At 37.5% G+C, this 22,646-nt stretch overlaps 1 protein-coding gene across 7 annotated transcripts in view; it reads left to right on the top strand.

Moving 5' to 3' along the window:
• Tcf12 (transcription factor 12) overlaps positions 1-22,646 on the top strand; it is a 263,062-nt gene that overhangs the window by 147,518 nt on the left and 92,898 nt on the right. For all 7 annotated transcript variants that reach the window (XM_021206106.2, XM_021206102.2, XM_021206104.2 and 4 more), the window contains one exon: positions 14,269-14,333. In XM_021206106.2, the coding sequence (XP_021061765.1) occupies positions 14,269-14,333 (65 nt within the window). The remainder of the gene's footprint in view (positions 1-14,268; positions 14,334-22,646) is intronic.

Genomic DNA, 22,646 nt, shown 5'->3' with positions numbered 1-22,646 from the left:
CAGACAGAGACAGACAGAGAGAGAGTACTGATATAGGTAAACAATTTTCAAAGTCAATGTAATTCCTATCAAATAGTTAGATGTGCTTTAAGAATGACTTATAAATAATACGATTTACTAAAACCTCATACGAATACTTATAACAAGAATTTTTAAAACTCGCACAACTATGTGACATTGAAGTTAACTAACCAAAAGCTGATTGCAGAAAACTCGGAACTGGGCATTCTGTGAGTGAAATGAAGAGAGAGAACTGGACCGTCTCCAGCTTTGTAACCTTTGGTAAATAACTCCATGCTTTACAAGTAGTTTGTCGCTCATTCACATGTGTCGGCTCACTTTAGTGAGATTTTCGGTGCCGTGTAAAGTATCTCTCACATTAGAAACAAGGATCTCTTTACATTTTAAAACAGAAGCATTAAATAAAATTCTAGATTTTCTAAAAGTTGTGTTTGGTTGGTTTTGACCTCGACTGAATTATGCCAGAGTGTTAGGGACTATAGCTGCAGTTTGGAAGGCAGGCAGGTGAGGAGGAACTTGGCATTTGCATTGGTTTCCTGAGTGCTGCTCTATGTGTACATGTGAGGCAGTTTAACTTGAGACCAAGGAGAAATTCCCCACATAGGAATACGATGAGGAATTGCTGAAACTCAGGTGAAGCTGAAAAGAGTTTTTCCATCTAACCAATATAGAAAAACCTCATATTTAGTAGACGTCTCTAGAGTTTTCAGAAAGCTGTTGTGTTGGCAGAAGTAAATTAGTACTGTTCTGGACATCCTGCAACAAACTTAAAGGCAAGCCTGGGAAAGGACTAAACTAATTCCAAGGCACTTGACTGTTGCCTGGCATTTTTTAAGGAATACAGCAAAATCTAACACCCCAAAATACACATTTTTTAAGACCTAGCATTGACTTATATATCACGAGGACATAAAATGGATTGGGAAATTTGAAAAACATTCATCCCAGAAATTAGGTAGATGTGGAACCAACAATGAAGGGTATTGAAGTAGCTGTTAGAAATGTGCTCATCAGCTCAGGTATGTAGAGGAGAGGTATGTATTTGATGCCAAAGGAGAGAAACTCACGGAATTTCTGAATGAGAGTACATTATCTGGAAGGAAGTGTGCAGGATAAGAGTGACTGCCAAGTACTTGCAGCAGCAGCAGCTTTTCTAATCCATGAGAGCTGAGTTGCAGATATTTGACTTAAAGACGAAGGAGAAGGCACATTTGGTGGCTAATGTCTATATGTATCTCAGTACTCAGGAGGCTGAGGCAGAGTTACTGCAAGTTTGGGGCCAGTTTGGGCTACAGAGTAAAACTGTACACACACACACACACACACACACACACACACACACACACACACACACACCAGACGAACATGATACACAAACTAGAAAAAACAAGCATCACCCCATTCTCAATGAATAAAAGTAAAATGGCAGCAATTTGAAGATCTCCAGGGTGCCAGATAGGAGCTACCATCTTTCTAGTGACTGGAAAGAGCAATGGGAATCTTAGCAAATGTCATCCCCAAAAATACATAAATAAAACCAAAGGGTGGCTTCATTGTTTCTTTTGAGTTTTTTTCCTCAAGCCTCCACTGACTCTCATAGGAAAGATAAGACTGAGCAGGGGTCAGTTTCCCCAGACATTCATTTCAAAAGACTTGAGCTGCTGTGGAGTAGCAAAGTCTTTTGACCATGAGGCAAGTGATTGAGGAAGAGCTGAAACTTGTCTCAGGCCTAGGAACCAAGTACAGGTCTCATTCCTCTCAGTAAACCCTGAGTCAGTTCAGATACAACAGGATTTGGCTTCTACAAAAAAGGAGAGGGAAAGAAAATGCCCAAAGGCACTGTTACAAGATAGTGATGTTTAGTGCGGATTGTCAACTTTTATAGGATTTGGACTCACCAGGAAGACAAGCTTCCAGGATACCATTGAAGGATGATTATCCTTTAAGCATGCATGAGAGGGAGGGTTATGTTGATAAGATTATAGAGGTGGAAAGATCTAAGTAGGTGGCACCATTTTCTTGGCTTAAGTTCTAGATTGTAGAAAAAGGAAAAAGCACAAGCCCATGTGCTCCTGCCACCAGGACTTAACCACTGTGATGAACTGTGTCCTCATACTGGGAGCCAAAAGAAACCCTTTTTTTCTTAAGGTTATTTTTTTTGTCGTTCGTTTTTGGGGATTTTTGTTTGTTTGTTTTGGTGTTTTGTCTTTTAGACAGGATCTCTCTATGTAGCCTTGGCTGTCCTGAAACTCATAAACCAGGCTGGTCACAAACTCTCAGAGATTTACCTGCTTCTGCCTCCCAAGCACTGGGATTAAAGGTGTATTCTTCCATTGCTGACTTTTTCTGAAGTTTTTGTCTTGTCGTGTTTTTTGTCATAACAACAGGCCAAGTACCCAAGTCAAGGATCTATAGGGGATTGAACCTGAACCAAAACAGAAAAGAAGTACACCAGTAAAAGCCTAAAAAATACAAAGAAAGAACAGTGCGTCGCTTGGGCAGTGCAAGAGAATGGAAGGAGAGCTTATTGCCCATATTTATTGCCTTACATAGGAAGAGGCCATGCCCATGTCTTGGACTGGGCATTCTTTTCTATACATGATATCAAGTTATGTACATTATAACAGAGAAAAGTAAAAGATGAAAGGAGCAGTTATGGCATGGTGACTGGGTATGATGGCTCATGTAACCCCAGAGCTTTGGGCATCCAAATGGCAGAATTTACAAGTTTAAAGCCAGTCTTACTTACAGTAAGTAGTAAGTTCCAGACCAGCTGGGGTTATTAAGTGAGACCCTGTCTTAAAACCCAAACAAACAAAAACCCAGGTGGTACAGAGACAAATCTCCAAAATTGCCCTGATCAGTAATACCACATTAAATTTAATTTACCTAAATAGCACTCAGGGAGAAACCAAGAATTGGCAGGGAAAGGTTCTTTCTTTTTACTGTGCTCTCTATATACATTTGAAGAATAGTTTCTTCCCTAAGATGAGAACAAAGAATCATGTATGTATCCATACTGCTCATTAAGGTCAGTTCACCTTTGTAACTGATGAGGGTCATTTGTGTGTCTTATTTCTATAAGCTATAGTCAACAATCAGACTATACTGAAAATGATTTGGAACCACAAAGTCCCATGTGCTCTCTCCTAGAATTGTTTCCTTTGAACATTTGGTAAGAAGGAATAAACAGGTTTGCATTCAAGCCTACTTAGCCTGTTGACTTAAGGAATGTGCAACTCTATTAAAAATGATTTTATACTATCTGTTATACTTCTTTTCAGATAATTCTACCACCTTGTATAATTTTCTTGGTTAATCTTTCTGCGTGTCACAGTTTCTCAACTACAGCTACTTGTGGCTATATATACAAATGGGTTCTGTGTGGTTGGCGGGCATACAGACAGCTGTTCATCAGTGCTAAGGAATGGAGAAGCTTTTAGATTTTAATGAAATTTAGTGAAATGAAAGGCATAATGATTCACACCACATTGCTGGTTGTGATGGTGCACTCTTTTAACACCAGCCAGCACTTGGGAGGGAGAGAGAGGCAGTTCTCTATGAGTTTGAGACCAGCCTGGTCTACAGAGCTAGTTCTAAGCCAGCCAATCTGTGAGACCCTGTCAAAACAAAACAAAACTTAAAATATCTGGAAGTACCCAGCAATTCCCTTTAAGTTCTTTTCCTAGACTTCACTTTCTTTCTCTCCTGTAATTGACTTTTTTCCTTGTGACACTTATCATTTCTTTTTTCTAGTCAGTGGATTTTGTTGAAAAGTAATTCGTGCTTGATCTAGAGTTGCCCTGTTGATATGATGCTCACGCACCTAACCTGCTTGCACAGGCTGTTTCCCAGCACTATAGTCATGGGGATACCCACTTAGGATCATGCTCTCAGGAGTTGAGGGCCAGCCAACCAGAAGTTTGGCAGCCTAGTCTTCAAAAAACCCTGTCAGAAAGAAAAGTAATTAAAACTTGAATAGCTTTTCTTTTGCTTACCACTGTTCTAAGCATTTTATATGCCAGTACATTTTATCATTGCAAAAACACAGTGAGGAAGCTGAGGGTTTTTTTTCCCCAGCTTACAATAGCTGCAGCTGAGGAATGGAGAAGTTCCATCATACAGAGTTGCCGCAGAGTTCCATCATACATCTGCTACAGAGTTGCAGTTTCAAATGCTAGTTTACAGCCAGGGTCTTTTTGAGCATTGTCTGTCTCATCAGGTTATTCTTTTCTTTCCCTTCTACCTACCTTCCTGTCCTTCAAAAATACTACACTCAGATATACTAGTTTTCCACATTTATTTGAATAGCCATTTATATAGCTTATTCTTCCTCTTTTTATATTTGGGCCAGGCTGGCCTCCAATGTGGTATCCTCCTAAATCTATTTGTCCAGTGTTGGAATTACAAACAGGTACTACCACACTGTGTGTGTGTGTGTGTGTGTGTGTGTGTGTGTGTGTGTATGTATACAGGTGGCTCTGAGCCACCTGACATGGATGCTGGGATATGGAATCTAGTCTTCTGGGAGATCTGCAAGTGCTCTTAACTACCAGTCAGTTTTTCCAGCCCTTTATCACATTCCTTTATTTAACTGTTTCAATTGGTATGTAAACTCTTATTTTGACAAATGTCTTATTACTCACAAATGAGCTTTAGAAATTGAAACTAGTTTTTACTCATTTTCAGTTTGCACAGTGTGTATGACAGCAAGTCATATGCTCTGTGAAAACTGAATGTGACGTATATTATCCTCAGAGTACTTGTTCTGCAGCAGTACTGCTACTTAATGTTTAGCAGACCATAAAAGGGATTTAATGTTTTATTCTGGGCATTCCCCATCTGTTTCAACAGAATGGCCTGGTCCTCTTTTGATGGCTCTGTATCTCTGTGTGTTTTCCTATGGTATTCAAAGTGTGCTACTTTTCTACATTGTATACGTGTTAATAAGCCCAAATGAAAAATGCATGACCATGTAGAACTTTTCTTCGAATGCAGCGAAGTCTTGGTGGTTTCAGCTATTTTTAAAAGTAATTTATTAGTGTGTGAACATGGCTGGTTCTGCAGAACTGCAGTTACAGGAGGGTGTGCACTATCATGTAGGTGCTAGAAACTGAGCCCAGGTCTTCTGCAAAAGCAGCTGGTGCTCTTACTGATGAGCTGTCTCTCCAGCCCCAGTGGTTTGGATTATCTTGACACAGAGTTTGCCATATCTAGTACACCATATTTGCAGATATCATAGGTAGGATGTATAGAATAGCATACTTGGTGCTCTGCTTACATGCTCCATTTTCATCACTGCTTGTCATCCAAGTTTCTGCATTTTTTAACAGGTTGTCCTCACCTTTTACTGCATGCAGTACCCAAATTTATATCATACAGAAAGTAAGCTGCCTGACTCATAGTGTTGTTTGTGGTTCTCAAACTTTAGAGCCAATTAGATAGAGTCCATTACAGTTTGGACTTGAGGTTAAACTAAGCAAAAAGAGGAACTGAGATCTAAAAGAAGTTCAGTAACTTGCTCATGTGACACAGACAGAGCACAGCAGGCACTTGACCCTCACCACCCTGTTTATGACCAGATAGTGAAGGTTGGTAGCAGCTCCATGGCGTTCTTTTTCTTTTCCCATTCTCACTGTCAGGAAATCTTGGTAATTAGTAATCATTCATTGTTCTTTAACTTACAGCATAATTCTTTTATGCTGTTTTGCTTCCATGTGGCTATATAATATAAATAGTCTTAGAATAGAATCTATCCCTGGCACTAATACAAAAGTCTAGAGTTCAAGACCGTTGTTCTTTGAACAAATGGCATCTACCTTCTGATTCCGGAGTGCCAGAGAAACCAGACATCCATACTGACCTCGCCTGGTAAGATCATGGCCCAAATTAAAGAGCCAAATACAGAAAATTTTAGAATGTTATTGAACAAACAATAATAACTTAATATTCTACTCATTTTATAATACAAGACATTTCTGAAAGGATCACTGCTAATGATTTGATAGGAACAGAGTCAGTCTGTGAAAAGGAGGAGGAGGTTGTGTAAATGCATAGTTACCAAGATTTGTTGATGCCAGAAGGAAACAAAGTGCCTAAAGTCACTGCATTGGAGAATTTGCTCCTTTTTCAGCCTCTAGTCAAGTTAGTTGTTGATGAGCTGTTAGTTTACTTTTCTTGGCATCTGGGTTGTCAGCCTAACCTTAAGAGCTTGGCCATCTTTCTAACTCCATATTTATTTTTTTCCCTGTGGTTATGGGCAAGATGCTGGGGAACTTGAACTTACTAAATCATTTGTTGCTTGAAAGCCACTAATTAAAATACTTTAAGATACAAATATTATTTTATTATTTAAAAAATAGACATTTATGACATTTTCTCTTGAAATGTAGCCAAATGACAAAGTCTTACTTCACTATTCTGTTGGATTGCTATAAAAGTGATACTATCTTTTCTACAAATTTAGACATGCAGTCGAACAAGTGCAGAAACGTGAAGTAAGAAAGCACACGCAAGTTCTACTAAAGGGACAGTGTCAGTGCAACATGAACAGTGGTTAATTGAGCACAGTGCTTTCTAAAACAGCTTAGAGATTGTAGATAGTTTTAACACAGAGAGAGTTAGGGAGATAGCGCCATTGTAGAGTGAGGGATGACAGCATAGAACACAGTGAAACAATTTAGAGAAATGAAGCTTAAGTTTTATGGCACATATAATGTGCACTTTTTTATGTTTTATACACGAGACATTGGAACATAAGGTAGTCCATAATTTTAATAAATAACAACAATTGCTACTGTGATAATTTAGTCTACTCACGTGCCCTTTCTGTCTGACTAAAGGCAAACTGTCTTTTATAAACTGCTGTCTAATCTACTTGGAGAAGAGAGAGCATGGATAATAGTTGGGTTGGGGTTGCTTGCATCTTGGATGACTTCATTTTGGACTTAAAAGTCACAAGAGGTCATATCTAAGGAACTTTCAAATTAGCCCATCTTGGAGGTCCTGTGGAATTCTTGCCTAAGAAGCTGTTTGTAATCTATTGGCTGGTTAGAACAGTAACAGTACCTGGGACTTCTCACTGAGCTCTGCAGGGATTCTCTCCCTTTATCTGACCTCACAATTGACTTGGCCTTTCCTTTGCTGAGGCCTTCTCTTTAGTAACTGTGTGAGTGATTTGACATGGAATGAACAAAAGGAGATTACAGAGAACCCACATCTGTGCTCTTGGCACTGAGTACATAAGTATCTTCAGTATAGCGGGTAGTGTGCCTAGTATAGATGCTCATCAATAATGCTTAAAACAAATTGTTGTGAAGAAATAGGCAAACATTTATTTAAAAGCCCTCTTTCTTTTTGGGTGTGGGGGGGGCGCAAAAACCTTTATTTACTTTAAGAAATATTTTTTATTTAATTTTTTAAATTAGTCACTTTACATCCTGCTTATTGCCCCCCTCCTGGTCACCCCCCTCCATCCTCCTTATACTCTGAGTGATGCCCCACCCCTTAAATTCCAGTCTCTGGGAGGCTAAGTGCTTCCTCTCCCATTGAGGCCAGGCAGGGCAGCCCAGCTAGAAGAACATATCCCAAATTCAGGAACATGCCCTCATTTTAAAAAGGAAACTTAGAAAATAAAAGCCCCTTTTTCTATAAGATTGAGAAAGTTGCTACCCAAATGAGGTCCATGATGGTAGATAGTGTTGACTTTAGGTCTTTCAGACAAGAATTTCCAAGTACTTTGTAAATGTTAATTAAACTGAGCAGGCCTGTGTGAGCTTCATGTTACTGAAGCGATTTTCCTAGCAGAATGAATGAAGGCATTAATTGTAAATGACTTGTATCTTGCCTAGTTAACTTAAAAGAGAGGCAAGAATCAAGAGACTAATTTAATAATTAGATTTCCCAAGTCTCAGGCCAGGTATGTCTCTCTGATAGGAGTTGAATCCCTAGTACTGCCAAAAGAGTCTTCTGCTTTGTTTTGATCATCTCAGGTCATGCTCGGTTATACCCAGTTGCATTGTACAGTTGCTTGTATTGTAAGACAGCACCTTATGTTTCTTCAGATAGTTACTAAGAGTCATATTACATGTAATTGGCAGTAGGTTTCATCCATAGGAGTGGAGGAACAGCCTGTCCATCCACAAGTGTTAGGCAAATGACTTTTATATGTACCAAGGAGAAAGGAGTGGTTTGTGCAGAAGACTGTCGTCAATTTAGATTTGTCTCCAAATGTTTGGATTTGACTGTCAGGATTTGTTTCTCTGAAAAGCAAATACAGGAAAAACTTACATGATTTATACATTAAGATACTTTTAAGTTTGACTACAATAATGTTAATAGAAGTAATTTTTTTAAATACTCATATTCTTATTTTCTATGTTAATATCTAGGTTTATACTGGGTTTTGTGTGTTTGTATGTGTGTTCCTTTGTCTTTGTGTGTCTATGTGTGTTTAAGTTTTTTTTTTTGTTTTGTTTTTTGTTTTTTGTTTTTCGAGACAGGGTTTCTCTGTATAGCTCTGGCTGTCCTGGAACTCACTTGGTAGACCAGGCTGGCCTCGAACTCAGAAATCCGCCTGCCTCTGCCTCCCGAGTACTGGGATTAAAGGCCTGTGCCACCAGGCCCGGCTGTGTGTTTAAGTTTTAACTGCTTGTAGGACATGGAAGGATTTATGTAGTGGTGAATTGAAATTGTGGTTACAAATTAGTACAACTTATAAAAATGTAGAGAAATCATAACTGGCTTTTACAATATAAACAAGGAAACTATGTCTCTGCTCAGGAGTTGTTAATGGAAGAGTTGCTACAATTAGTAATTAATTGACTAGAAAATTTCAAGGATCCAGGGGTTGCAGAAATATAAGCTGGGCAACCTAATATTGTTGTTGCTGGCTCTTTCCTCACCAGCATATTTGTTTTCAGCTAGTAAGAAAGCACATACCATGGGTGTAATAGAGCAGACTTCTTCAGCCCGAAGATGGAAATGGACAGGAGAAAAGTTTTCTGACCCATCTCACAGATACCATTTTTAATCACCTCTTGGTATCAGGATTTATATAGGAAAAATAGTGCTAGTAGTGATGCTTTGCAATGGAGTAAAACACCTGTTGTATTTTTCAGTCCAGAGTAGCTAGTCAGCAAGGGCTAGTTCCTACCACCAAGCCCAAAATAGTCCTGAGATGTTGAGAGGAGAGTTGAGAAGTAGAAGGGTGCTTTAGAAGAGAACACTGAGAAGTGAGTGCTGTGGAGCCTTAAGGGAAGTGGGAGGTCAGGCTCCCTCTCTCTCTCTCTCTCTCCCCCTCTTTGTAATGTAAACTTTTCCATGCCTTAGATAGGATTTGATAGAGCTGAGTGGATTGGAGAACTAAGCAGTACTGAGCTGATGGGGAAACCATGCCTTTGAACTTCAGACCATAAGCTTGAATGAATAAACCTTTCCTGTCTATAACTTAGTTGTTTTTGATAGAGCCTAACCTGTGTGAAGGCAACAGTGGTGCATGTCTTCCTGTGGACCAGGTGCCCCAGCCTGTCCTTTCCCTTGATGATGCAATAGAGCACTCCCGTCTTTCGATTATGAGATTCTTAATGCCAGCTTGTAAAAAAATGCTACAATCCACTGGGGTTAAAAGTCCCATTAAGTACTGCCTTTGATGGATATAGCTTATAGTCTTATACATGACTTTCCTTTCTTTTTTTCTTTTTCTTTTTTACATGAACAAGTTAAATAGAGCCTTAACCTACATGCAGAAAATGGTAATCATTTTCACTTTCAGTGTTACAATGTGGTTGTAAGCTGCTCTGTAGGGAGGCAGGTACTGTAGGGAAGAGGCTCCAGGGTGGGAGAGGGGTACAAATGAGGTGTGAGAGTGACCTGAATGGACACAGGGACACATGGAGCGGCAGACTCCCACCAGAAGACTATAGGACAAGACAAGGGTGCTCTACTAAGCTGGTGGAAGCTATTAGGGCCAATTATAATGACAGAAATGACAAAATCCACCACCACTGGGGAAGCAATGTCCTGGGGCCAGCTGAAAAAGGCAAAGGCCACTAAACTGAATTAAATGTACACTCTTAAGTTTTCTGTATATAAATATAATTAAGAAATTTAAAAAGAAAAGAATCTCATAATCCCATTAGTTCATAATTGTTTGGAGGAGTTCATCTATATTTTCAAGGCAAAGTATCTTCTCCAGGTTCTTATGTTCAGGTACTTCTTGCTCACATAGTGGCACTGTGTTGGGATGCTGAGGAATTGTTGAGCTACCCTGGCAAGTAGAAGCTACCATTGGCAAGGCCTTGAAGCATACACCACTCAATTTGGCCTCTGCTTCTGGATCTTCCAGGAGCTAAGACACTGATTGATGCCTTATACTTGAACCAGTATTGACAGAGCAGGCCCCAGCTCCATTGCCTTCCTTGCCATATGCATCCCCAGAAACTTCCCCCCTGAAGTTGTTTGAATCAGGAATTTGTCATAGCAACAAGACTATGTATGTAACTACAGTACAAACTCAGGCTCCTCTGTCCAGAATATTTGCAATAGAGCTGTGCCACTACTACCAGTGATCCACCTGCCTCTACCTCCTGAGAACTGGGATTAGAACACACAACCACTACAACCAGCTCTGACCTTATAAGTCCTTGGAAAATAACTTGTTTCACATGATGAAAGGTAAAAGAAAAACATACTTCTATTTCAAAATCTTTTGAATAAATACTATTTGCAAGTGATCTGTTTTCTGTATCAAGACATAATGTGTAATACCTTCATCTCTTGTTAATTCTCATCCTCTCTGACTTGAATATAGCTATGAAAGGAAAATAGTTGAGGAATATTTATAGACAAAGGTCTAAAATTAAATTCTTGAATATTTATTTATTATTATGGGGATGGATACACACGTCAAGATTGTACATGTGGAGGTCAGAGGACAACTTATTGGACTTGGTTCCCTCTATCCCTCTGACATGAGTTCTGCGCATCAAACCCTTACCTGCCAAACCATCTCACTGGGCCCAGTTTTACATTTTTCTAGATTATCTCAATCATTAAGATCCTAAAGGACTTCATTGATACTCAGGCTGATATTCATGTTCTTTTGTTCCCTTTTCTACCTTAACTTTTTTTAAGTTCTTACTAGAACATTTGAATCTGAGTACAATATATTTTAGATTATTGGTTAGCTTTGAAGTCTTTCAGAGCCTGTTTTTAATTGATAAATAATTATATTTATAACTTGTAATATGTGTTGTTAATGATTTTATCAGCAATGTCTACTGATTACTAATGTTTGAGGGTTGGAATTTCTCAGATAGGAAGAACTTAGTGTTTCAGCCATGAAATTGATACTATATTTACTGTGTTAAGTGACTGATTGATACTATATTTACTGTGTTAAGTCACTAAATCTAAACAGATGTATTGCCTTTATAGTATTGACATAATCTCCCAACTCTTTCTTGCCAACTATATGAGGTAAGAGGTGTTTCCAGTGAAAACCATCTTTTAAAATTAAGGATAGGAACTATGAAAGATTTTTAAGATCTCATAAACTAATATCATCCCAAAAAACAATGTGCCTATATATGGAGGTGTGAACTACCCTTAATTTTTCCCCACCAAACTTTTTTTTTTTTAAGATTTATTTATTTATTATATGTAAGTACACTGTAGCTGTCTTTAGATGCACCAGAAGAGGGCAGTAGATCTCATTACAGATGGTTGTGAGCCACCATGTGGTTGCTAGGATTTGAACTCGGGACTTTCAGAAGAGCAGTCGGTGCTCTTGACCGCTGAGCCATCTCGCCAGTCCCCACCCCCCACCCCCGAACTTTTTAAATCATTCTGACTTAGCATTTCCTTTCTGTGTCTGTGATCCTCTTGCTTCAGAAAAGGTTTCTAATCCATTAACTTCATATGCATATTTTTCAAATTAAAATTCTTTATGTTTAAAAATTATGATAAGAATGGAGCTATAGCTAGGTGTGGTGGTGCCCACCTCTAATCCCAGCAAGATTAGTCAGTCTTGCTAATCTCAGTCAGTCTTACAGTCTAATATCAGGCAGCAGAGACAAGCAGATCTCTGAGTTTGAGGCCAGCCAGTAAGCTCCTGGACAGCTAATTGACTACATGGGTAGGACATTCCCATCTGACCCCCACACACTTCTCCTCCTAGAAAGAATGAAACTGTGAGTCATGTATGCCTATAGTCAAGGCAAGATTGGGAGACTGAACCAGGAGGATTGCCATGATCTCAAAGCCAGCCTGAGCTCTGTAACAAAACTTGGTCTCAAAAAAGAAGTTTGATTGATTGATTGTTTTAAAAGATGTACTGTGTCCCAATGGCTAAGAGGCTCAGAAATAATATCCTTGCCACTTCGGTAATAGCTAAACTTATTGCTACGGACTTTTATGTGTCTACAGTGTTATTAGATGGTAGGTTTAGAGTTATCTAACTTTGATTACTTGTACATCTGACCTGTGTGTAAACTTTTAAAATTAGCAGATTCTATCCATTTTACATTTTATTCAGCCACATGATGACAAGCTCAGTGACATGTAATTATAGTAAAGTTCACATAATCTTTAAATCATTTGGGTAAGTTCTTATCAATGTAAAGTCACATGGAGAAAAACATCTTGGCTTTTTTTTACTCCGTTTTTAACATCTTCATCAACTTGTGTTATCTTTGCTGAAGTCATAAGCAGTATATCATTGTGATGAAGTATTTAGTTATTATGTTTCCAAATTTATTTACTGAATATTCAAAAATTATTAAATATAAATGAGTAGGTACTGGAGAGATGGACCAGAGATTAAGATCACTGGCTCTCCTTCCAGAGGATCAGGTACCCAGCAACCACATGGAATCTCAGAACTGTTGGTTAACATCAGTTCCTGTGAATCCAATGCCCTCTTCTGGCCTCTGTAAACACCAGTTATTAATGTAGTACATAGGCAAAATGTTCATGCACATAAAATAAAAATAAATAGATGTTTTAAAAGAAAAATGGTGGTATTAAAAAATTCGTACAGTGGCTGGGGAGATGGCTCAGTGGTTAAGATGTCTGGGTGTTCTATCTCAGCATCCACATAAAAGCTGGGCATGGCTATAATACCAGTAGGGGCTGTAGTAGGAGGCAGGAAGATCTCAGGGTCTTATCGGCCAGCCAACCTATGTAAATCAAAAAGATCCATGTTCGGTGAGACTCAGAAAAGTAAGCTGGAGAGCAGAAGATGCCTGACATTGACATTTGCATACTCCCAAAATTCACACATACAGAGGTGCACACACATAGATACATAAGCACAAGCACATGTACACACTTATGTGATGTGCACATATTAGACTTAAAAAATGCTGTTGTCAGTTGTGGGTGCTGTGAGATGCTCATTGTCTTCTAAGGAACCGCCAGGGGCTCCTGGGCTAGCCTGGCTGACTTTGGAACTATGTCTGTGTCCCAAAAGAAATTATGAAGGAGAGTGCATACTGTCAGAGATGCAGCAAGGAGCAAGGAATACCTATGAAACTGAGTGTGACCAGTAGCCATCCACTTCTGCCATGTGTACAACTTGGAAGAAGCTACATATTATGACATGCAAGAATGTTTATTCATGACCCACAAAATTGGAAAATTTTCAGCAGAAAAATAGATAATCTGTGCTTTTATGTTTATAAAGAGACAGCAATAAAAATTCACTGAATGAATATCAGTTTATCTCAAGAATATAACATTATATTAAAATACAGATTTCAAAGGGCATTTATCATATAATCCCATCTTTTTCAATGTTATGTATATTGAGTGCATAAACATATATTTATCCACAGTCTATACATGAATTTCACAGACAACACTTTTATAATAGAACTTCATGCTTCAGTGTTCAGTCATCTCTGTCTCTACTGTTCTCATTTCTGAGAGAAATAAAAGCGTCTATTTTGAAGTAATGTGTAAATGTCCTCTGTGAGTTATATTGTTCACTATTTAGGTGTCAATTCTTTACTCTTTTAGCAGTATTTTCAGTGATGACAAATTTATGATCAAGTATTTACTGAGACTAGAATGAATAGGTGTTAAGCTGAATTGATTGTCCGTCAATGAAGTTTTTTTATACAAAGTTGTTTTCTTGGTTTTACAGGTGATCGAGTATTTACTGAGACTAGAATGAATAGGTTTTAAGGTGAATTGATTGTCCATCAATGAATTTTTTTATACAAAGTTGTTTTCTTGGTTTTATAGGGAAAACTTCAGAGAGAGGCTCATTTTCCCTGTACAGCAGAGACTCTGGACTCTCAGGCTGTCAGGTAAGTTTAGTGAAGTTTACACTTACATAATGATAGAGAAGATAGAAGATTATCTACATGATTTCACCATTATGTATTCATATTATTTTGTGACTTCGTGTGATAGGGTTGTTTTGTTTTTAGCAGCTCAACCTATTTTCTCTTTTCATTGTTCCATCTTGAGATGGTTTCCTTTCTTCAATTGAGATTTTCTTAACTTCCATTTAATGGGAGACAAAGTAGAAAAGTTTCTCTCCTTTCTAAATGCATCTTATGTCTGGAAATAAGTTCTCACATATTCCTATAGAAAAGCAAATTATTGATACATGCAATGAAGAACATGTAATAAACACATGTAGCTTGAATTTGTTGTACTGATGGCTGTGCTATTGCCATGAGAAGTGCTTTCATTTTATCATACAGCTCACCAAGTATTTCAGACCTCAGCTGGCTTTGTACTGGGGACTTTCTTCTACCCTTACAGGGTTTTCACATAGTGCGTTTTTGCTAATGGTCATGTTTTTCACTGTTTTCTCATGGAATTCTGAATTTAGCCCTGCCCTTCAAAAAAAACAACAAAAAACCAGAAAGGCAGTCTTTATGGGACTTGGTCTATTCTAAGCCATGAGTATCTTGAGTCATCTTAAATTTACAAATAATAACATTCTGGTTAATAATATTCATAATTATTAGCAAATCAACTCACATGCAACAGCTGCCCCATGAGTTAAGACATTGTGGCCTCACACCTATAATCCCAGAATCTGAGAGGCTGAGAGGCATGAAGATTGCTGAGTTTGAGGCCAGCATAGGCTACAAAGTAAGACCATATCTTTGGATTTCTTCATTGTCTGTTTTTTTGTCCCCATTTTCTTTTTCTTTTTCTTTTTTTTTTTTTTTCCTTCTCGCTCTGACCCTGCTCACTCCAGCCCTGCTTGCTCCAACCCCACTCACTTCAGCCCAAGGATTGATTGATTATGGGAGTACACTGTAGCTGTCTTCAGATGCACCAGAAGAGTGCATCAGCTCTCATTATAGATGGTTGTGAGCCACCATGTGGTTGCTGAGATTTGAACTCACGACCTCTGGAAGAGCAGTCAGTACTCTTAACTGCTCCAGCCCCTTCATATATTTGAAACAAATAAAAATCCCTTATCTCTGGTTTCAGTTATCCACATTCAGCTTTTGTTTTGAAAATATGAAATGAAAAATTTCAGAATCAAATTATTGGTTAGTTTTAGATTGCATAACATTCTGAGTCATGTGGTGAACCATCTAGAATGTGAGTCACTCCTTTGTATAATGTATTTGTTTACACTATACATTTCCTCCCCATTCGTCACTTAGTGTTGGTTCTCAAATTGACTATTATGGTATCATAGTGCTTGTGTACAAGAAACCCTTAATTTAGCCAATAATGCCCCAGTATATAAGAGTATTAAAACTGACACTTGGGATATACCAAAAAGAAAAAAGAAAAAAAAATAAACGTAAAATGCTTTCTTTGAGAGAAAAGATTAAAGTCTCCAACTTGAAAAGGGGGAAACTTAATTCTAACATCCCTAAGATCTGCAGTGTTTTTAAATGCTCACAGTGAATCTTTTCAGCAATTCATCATGCAGACTAGAAAGCAGGTGTTGGTCAGGGATAGTTTTCAGTTTATATACAACAAGTAGTAAACCTAAGCTGATGTTTGAAGTTTTTAACTATGGTGTTGCTGCTTCAGTAAGAGCCTCTCACATTCTTAGTTTATGCTCCAATGTTCTTCACTTTTAATGACTTTGATTGAAGAGAGAACTAAGAGCTTACTTATTTATCATGCACCCTAGGAGCCTAGAATTTACATGAGTATTAAAAGGGACTGTTTGACAGCTGTTCACAAACATTGTAGAGATCAAGAAGTCTCATGCAAAGAGAACAGAGAACTTACAGAAGGTATAACAACAAAACACAAGACTTCAGATACACATGTGAGAATGATAGGTTTCTAAAAAATTGACAGCACAAGCTATCTATGATCCTAGAGAGGAACTCCATAGTATAGCAAAGCAGTGAAAAGGTGGTATTACAGCCAGGACAAACAGCATCAGTGAAGACAAAAGGGTTCTTGAAACCAGTCAGAGGGATTCATTGCTGCGAAAAGAACAATGCTTCTGCCATTTATTACTGTTTCCTAGCTCTTGCTCTGCTGCAGCTGTTATAGAAATTATGGTGGATAACACCAACTGATTTGAGTTCTGAGCATAAACTTGGCAAACTCAAATTATAAAAATTAAGATGTTGTTGGGCATGGTGCTTCCTGTACTTTTGTCACTCCAGAGACTGAAGCAGAAAAGGCACCAAGTTCTGAGAATCTCTGACCCTTTTTTATAATAACCCTATCTTATAAGAGTATCTTATAATAATGTTTATTATGGTGATGATGAACAAAGAGAAAGCATATTAACTCTCATTCAAAGTAAAACTTATGTATAAATAATGTGTGCTTTAATGGATAAGAAGTAAAAACTATGCTTAACCAATTGCTACTTTGTCATATTCACAAGTGACAAAAATAAAAAGGAAGATAAATAGTGACTACAAACTTATATCCAAATGCCACCTTTACTATTTTTCTTCAACAACATACCCCAAGGAACATTAACTCTGCTGTTAATGTATATAAAATGTTGCTGACATTCTGCAAGATTCGGGCTAATTTAATAATGCCTGATGGACTTTACTTCATGTAAAGATGATGTAATAATACATTAGTAAATGAGTCTTCTCTTATTACCTTCAATCACAGAACTGATGGGCCATTAAATGGAAAGGGGTATAGTAGTTTTACTGAAAGTACGGATAGATCATTATGCAATTGAATTTTTAATTGATCCAGCACAGAGGCTAATTGGGCCATTTTTACTAAATTAATGACAGGCATTACCTTTTAAACTGCCTAGCAGTGTGAGAATTCTTTCATCATTATGATAGTTTTTCTCTGATACTTCTTATACAAATATTTGTTTGAACAGCTTAAATAAAAATTTCAGAACCTTAAAATATAGCAGTGTTAGTTTTTACATTCCAGAAGTTGAAGGCTTTATCTAAGTTCATTATTAAACCTTTAGGAACAAGCAGTTTAAAAACTCTGTTAGCTGTTTATATATAGGCATTGAATTCAAAAGTGATGAGAATACGAATATTTGGAAAATGTGACAAATGTATGTAGACCTATTGAAAACTTAGAAATAAGTAAAGCAAAAAATGTATACACTTAGAAATAAATTTGGGTAAATGAAGATGTGAAGATCTTAAGTGCTAGAGAGATGGCTCAGCCGTTAAGATTACTGTTTGTTCTTCCAGAGATATCTGGTTTGGTTTTGAGCTCCTACAACAGCAGCCCATACACAACATAGTCTTCTGGTCTCTGCGCACCAGGCACTCAAGTGGCACACAGACATATGTGCAGGCAAAACACCAAATACGTGTAAAATAAACATTTCAAAAAATAAGATTTGGAGAACTTTTTGTCAGCAATGGACAAGATAATAGTACAAAATCTTAGTAATAGAACTAAATTAACTCAACAACTTGTCCTTATTGGTATTTACAGAACTCTCTATCAAACAGTTGAAAATGTAAGTTCCTTTTATGTTAGTCAGGAGTTATAAATCATATACCAGCTCATAAAATCAGTGTCAGTGAAGTGCAAAGGTTTGAAAATGCACAGCGGGTGTTCTCTGACCATGTGATGGTAGAAGCCAACAACAACAAAAAAATCACTAAACCATAAATGTTCAGCAACCATACTGAATCTCATACAGTGGAAAAGAGAAAGATAGCTCTGAAAGGTTGTTTTCTGACCTCCCCATTCACTCACATGCCAACTATATATAGGCACAAAACCACATAATAATAGCAGAGTAATTCTAAAACTCATGAAACATCAAGGTATAAGTTTAACAGAATATAAGACTTTAATAGTGAAAATATGCAACACAACACAACTGGGAGAAATAAAAAGTCTGAACAGAGATAGCATGCTCATGAATATGAAGAGTATTATTGACATTTTATTTCTTCCTAAATTGGGCTATAAATTTAATATAAATCCAATCAGGGTTCCAACAAACTTTATAGATACTGACAAGAATATTTAAAAGTTTGTTTTCAAAGACAGAAGATAGCAGTGAGATGATTCAGCAGGTAATACCTTAGCTGTGCAGCCTGACAACCTGAGTTTAGTTCCTGGAATCCACAAAGTAGACAGAAATGACTTCCTACAAGTTGTTCTTTGATCTCTATATATGTTCACATGTTCCTGTTTGCACACACAATAAATAAATTAATTATCTAATTTTTAAATTAAAGACAAAAGATTCAGAAACCAAAACAGGCTGGAGAGATGGCTCAGTGCTTAAGAGCACTGGCTGCTCTTCCAGAGGTCCTGAGTTCAATTCACAGCAACCACACGGTGGCTCACAGCCATCTATAACAGGATCTGATGCCCTCTTCTGGCATGCAAGTGTACCTGTAGATAGAGCACTAGTACATTAGATAAATAAATATTTAAAAAGAGGATGAAGAAGAGGAGGAGGAAGAGGGAGAGGAGGAGCAGCACCAGCTGCCACTGCAGCTGCCACAAAAACATCTGGGTGGTGGTGGTGCTCACATTTAATTCCAGCACTTGGGAGGCAGACAAGCAACCTCTGAGTTTAAGGACAGTGTCTTATACAGAGGGAGTTCCAGGACTGCCAGGGCTACAGAGAAATTCTGCCTTTAAAAAAAAAAATAATAAAATAACAGAAAAGAAACAGAAACAATTAGCAAAGAAGGATGGACTTACCAGCTTTCACTGCTTACTTCAAAGCTATACTAATAATAGAAGGACAATGTAGTGTTTGTATGTAGATGGACGCCCAGCTCAAGGAACAGAGCAGAAAGCTGAGAAAGGGCTCCTGGATAGATGATGTTGATGCGAGCAATTCAATCTCTTCAGTGTAAGGTACTTAAGTAACTGTATATTGATGTGGGAAAGAGAAACTTATTTCTTACACTATATAAAACTTGTTTGAAGTAGAACGTGAATTTGAAAGCTAAAATAATTAATACTTTTGATGAGAAATTTTACATGATTGTTATCCATCAACAAATAATTATTACTTTACAAAAAAGAAACATTTTTATTTTTGTGTGTGTGCAGGCGTGCATGGTTTTCTAAATGTGTGCTACATATCTGCAGTGCCCATGGGGCCAGATTTCTCCTAGAACTGGAGTTAGAGGTGGTTATAAGCTACCTGATGTGCCCACTGGGAATTAACTGGGCCCTCTGTATGAACAGAAAACACTCTTAATTACTGAGCCATCTCTTCCACACACACCCCAGAAATTCTTACAAAAGAGGCAGAAAGCATGAGACATGAAAGAAAACTGATGAATTGAATTTAACCAAAATCCCATTTACCCCCCAAAAGGACACCATCTTTAGAGACTCCTGTGGTTTTAATCCAAGTTCTGAATACAGTTTTATTAGTACATTTGTAGTCCCTTTCTATGCTTGTATTCTGGGATAATTTCAAAATTGTGATTATTTTTACTTGGAACAGATTGCAAAGCATAGAATATTTCAGTACCCTAAGTAATTAAGTTTTAGGTAGATTTTTATTTGAGGTCATTCTCTTATAAACTTGAAATTTTAATAAAATTTTAAAGAGTTTTAAGATGATTTTTCTTTTATTAAATGCTTTATCTTTTCTCTTATTCTTTTATTGAATGGAAAATGTCAAAAAAAAAAGGGTCAGTGTATAAGGTTGTTTAGAACATAAAGAAATGAATTAAGTATTTTCTTGTTTTACTTTCTAAGTTAAGAATTAATTCAAGCAACAAACCATCTGCCATCCACAGGCTGGCAGAAACAAGCTATATACATGGAGAGGAAAATTAAAATTATTGAATAAAGTATAGTAATCTCAAGTTATATGGGTATAATTTAACACTCGAAAAGTTAATGTGATTTTGATATAAGCAAAAGTTTTTAAAGGATGTATAAAATTCTAAGGCCATACAAAATTAGTTGAAGCTGACATAGTAAAGGGGAGGCGTGCTGGGGATAGCTGTTTCCTTCCTTATAACCCAGCCAAAGAATGAAAATGGTGAGGGCCCTTGCTTATTTGTGTTTCTGCTGCCTTATTTAGATCATAACAAATAGAAGGTGTCAATAATCTGTTAAGAATGAAAATACTTCAATATGTGTTTTAGCAATAACAGTGTTTTTGTTTGGCCTTTGTAGAATATTTACTTAATAGTGTGAGACGGCTGTATTACAAGGAAAGAGCTGGCATAATTACCCAGGGAATTTTTCATTTATGCTGCAAGAGTTTTAGCATAAATAGAGGCATGATTAAAAATAAGGGGCGGGGGGGGGTTCTTAGCAATGTGAGACTCTGATATGGATGTTTGGGAGACTGACCAGAGACATGGAAACTGTATTGGAAATATCATTGCTCCAGTTCATATGAAAAGAACAACAAAATGGAAGATATTGTTAAAATATTTTGAATGTATAACACTGTTATTAATTAATAATTTAAAATTATAAGCAAATAGCTTTTTAAAGAAAAATTTAAGTTACACACAATATAAATCCAGTACTTGCTAGTCTGAGGCAGGATGATCAACATTTAAAGATACCTGATGACTCAGTGATTCTGGCAAGTCAAATTATATCATGGAACTATGTCTCCAAAAGGAAAAAAAAGTCAAGCAAGATCATGGAGAGATGGCTCAACACTTAAGAATATATACTGCCCTTGCAGAGGACCCCAGGGTTAGTTCTCAGTGCTGACATTAGATAGCTTACATCCATTTTAACTTGGTTCAGGGGATCCAGTGCTCTCTTTTGGCTACTTACACACCCAAACAAAACAAAGTAGCACATACACACAGACACAGGTATACACATATAATTAAAAATATAATAAAGGTATTCTTTAAAATCAAACAAAAGTAAAAATTACCACTCTCCCATGCATATAAAAATGAGTAACTTCATCTTATCAGTAAATAAATGTTAAGATGATGTTACAGGGGCTGGTGAGATGGCTCAGCGGGTAAGAGCACTGACTGCTCTTCTGCTGTAATGAGATCTGACACCCTCTTCTGGCACGTCTGAAGACAGCTACAGTGTACTTATGTATAATAATAAATAAATCTTGAGGCCAGAGCAAGCAGGGACTGAGCGAGCAGAGTTGACTGGAACAAGCAGAGTTGACTAGAATGACTAGGGCTGACTGGGGCAAGCAGAGGTCCTAAAAATTCAGTTCCCAGCAACCACATGAAGGCTCACAACCATCTGTTCAGCTACAGTGTGCTCACATACATAAAATAAATAAATCTTTTAAAAAAAATGATGTTACAGAACTAATTCAAATGAATCTAAACAGTATGTTGAAAGAGCAAATATAAGGAACTTAATATACAGGCTAGCATTTTTCCTGGGTGTGTAGAAAGTACATGTGTTGAAGATGGTGGTGCAGGCCCTTCATCCATCTGCTAGACAGGATTGTTCTTCAAGTCGATGGCAGTTATTTTACATTACTACTAGTAATGTATAACTTGTGGAATTGTAAAATTGTAAAATCACTACTAGAATGAGAACAGATAGATTGCTCACATGCTATAGACTAAGCAGATTAAGCAGGCTGCCAGCCAAGCCCACCTACTTTCTAATTGGCAAGCAGCAATTTCTATTCATTACAGATTGGTAACATCTTTCTGCGTCAGTGTCAGAAATTCTCTAGTAGTAGCACATAAGGTTGGGCCTCCTAGTCTTGTACACTTTTTCTATCTGGTTCTTTACAGAACATGCTCTGCTCTTGATAATAGTTTTCCATCAAAATATTAAATATTTTTCCTGAGAAGGCATATGTTTCTGATAATTGTTATAATCAGAGCCTGTTATTTATGATCAGTGTTATACTTCTAACCTGTTATTTTTCCATGAGAATTAAGGGTTTTAAAGGACAGTAAACCTGTGATTCTCGGGCATTTGAAACTTGGTTCCCAGTTGGTGGAGCTGATTGGGAGGTGTAGGAGGTGTGGCCTTTCTGGAGAAAGTATGTTACATGGGTCAGGCTTTAAGAATTCCAGTACTTAAGCCACTCTCAGTTTGCTAACTCTGTTTCATTCTTGTGTTTAAAGATGTGAGCACTTCATTTCTGCTCCAGTCAATGTACCTTGTTACTTACTGCCATCCTTCCCCAACATAAACGACTATTCCCCCTGTGGAACCATACACTAAATAAACCTTTCCTTCTATAAGGAGCTTTGGTCATGTTTTGTTTTTTTTTTTTT

This window comes from Mus pahari, chromosome 10, assembly GCF_900095145.1.
Source record: "Mus pahari chromosome 10, PAHARI_EIJ_v1.1, whole genome shotgun sequence".
Lineage (NCBI taxonomy): Eukaryota > Metazoa > Chordata > Mammalia > Rodentia > Muridae > Mus > Mus pahari.
This window is presented reverse-complemented; position numbering and strand designations above follow the sequence as displayed.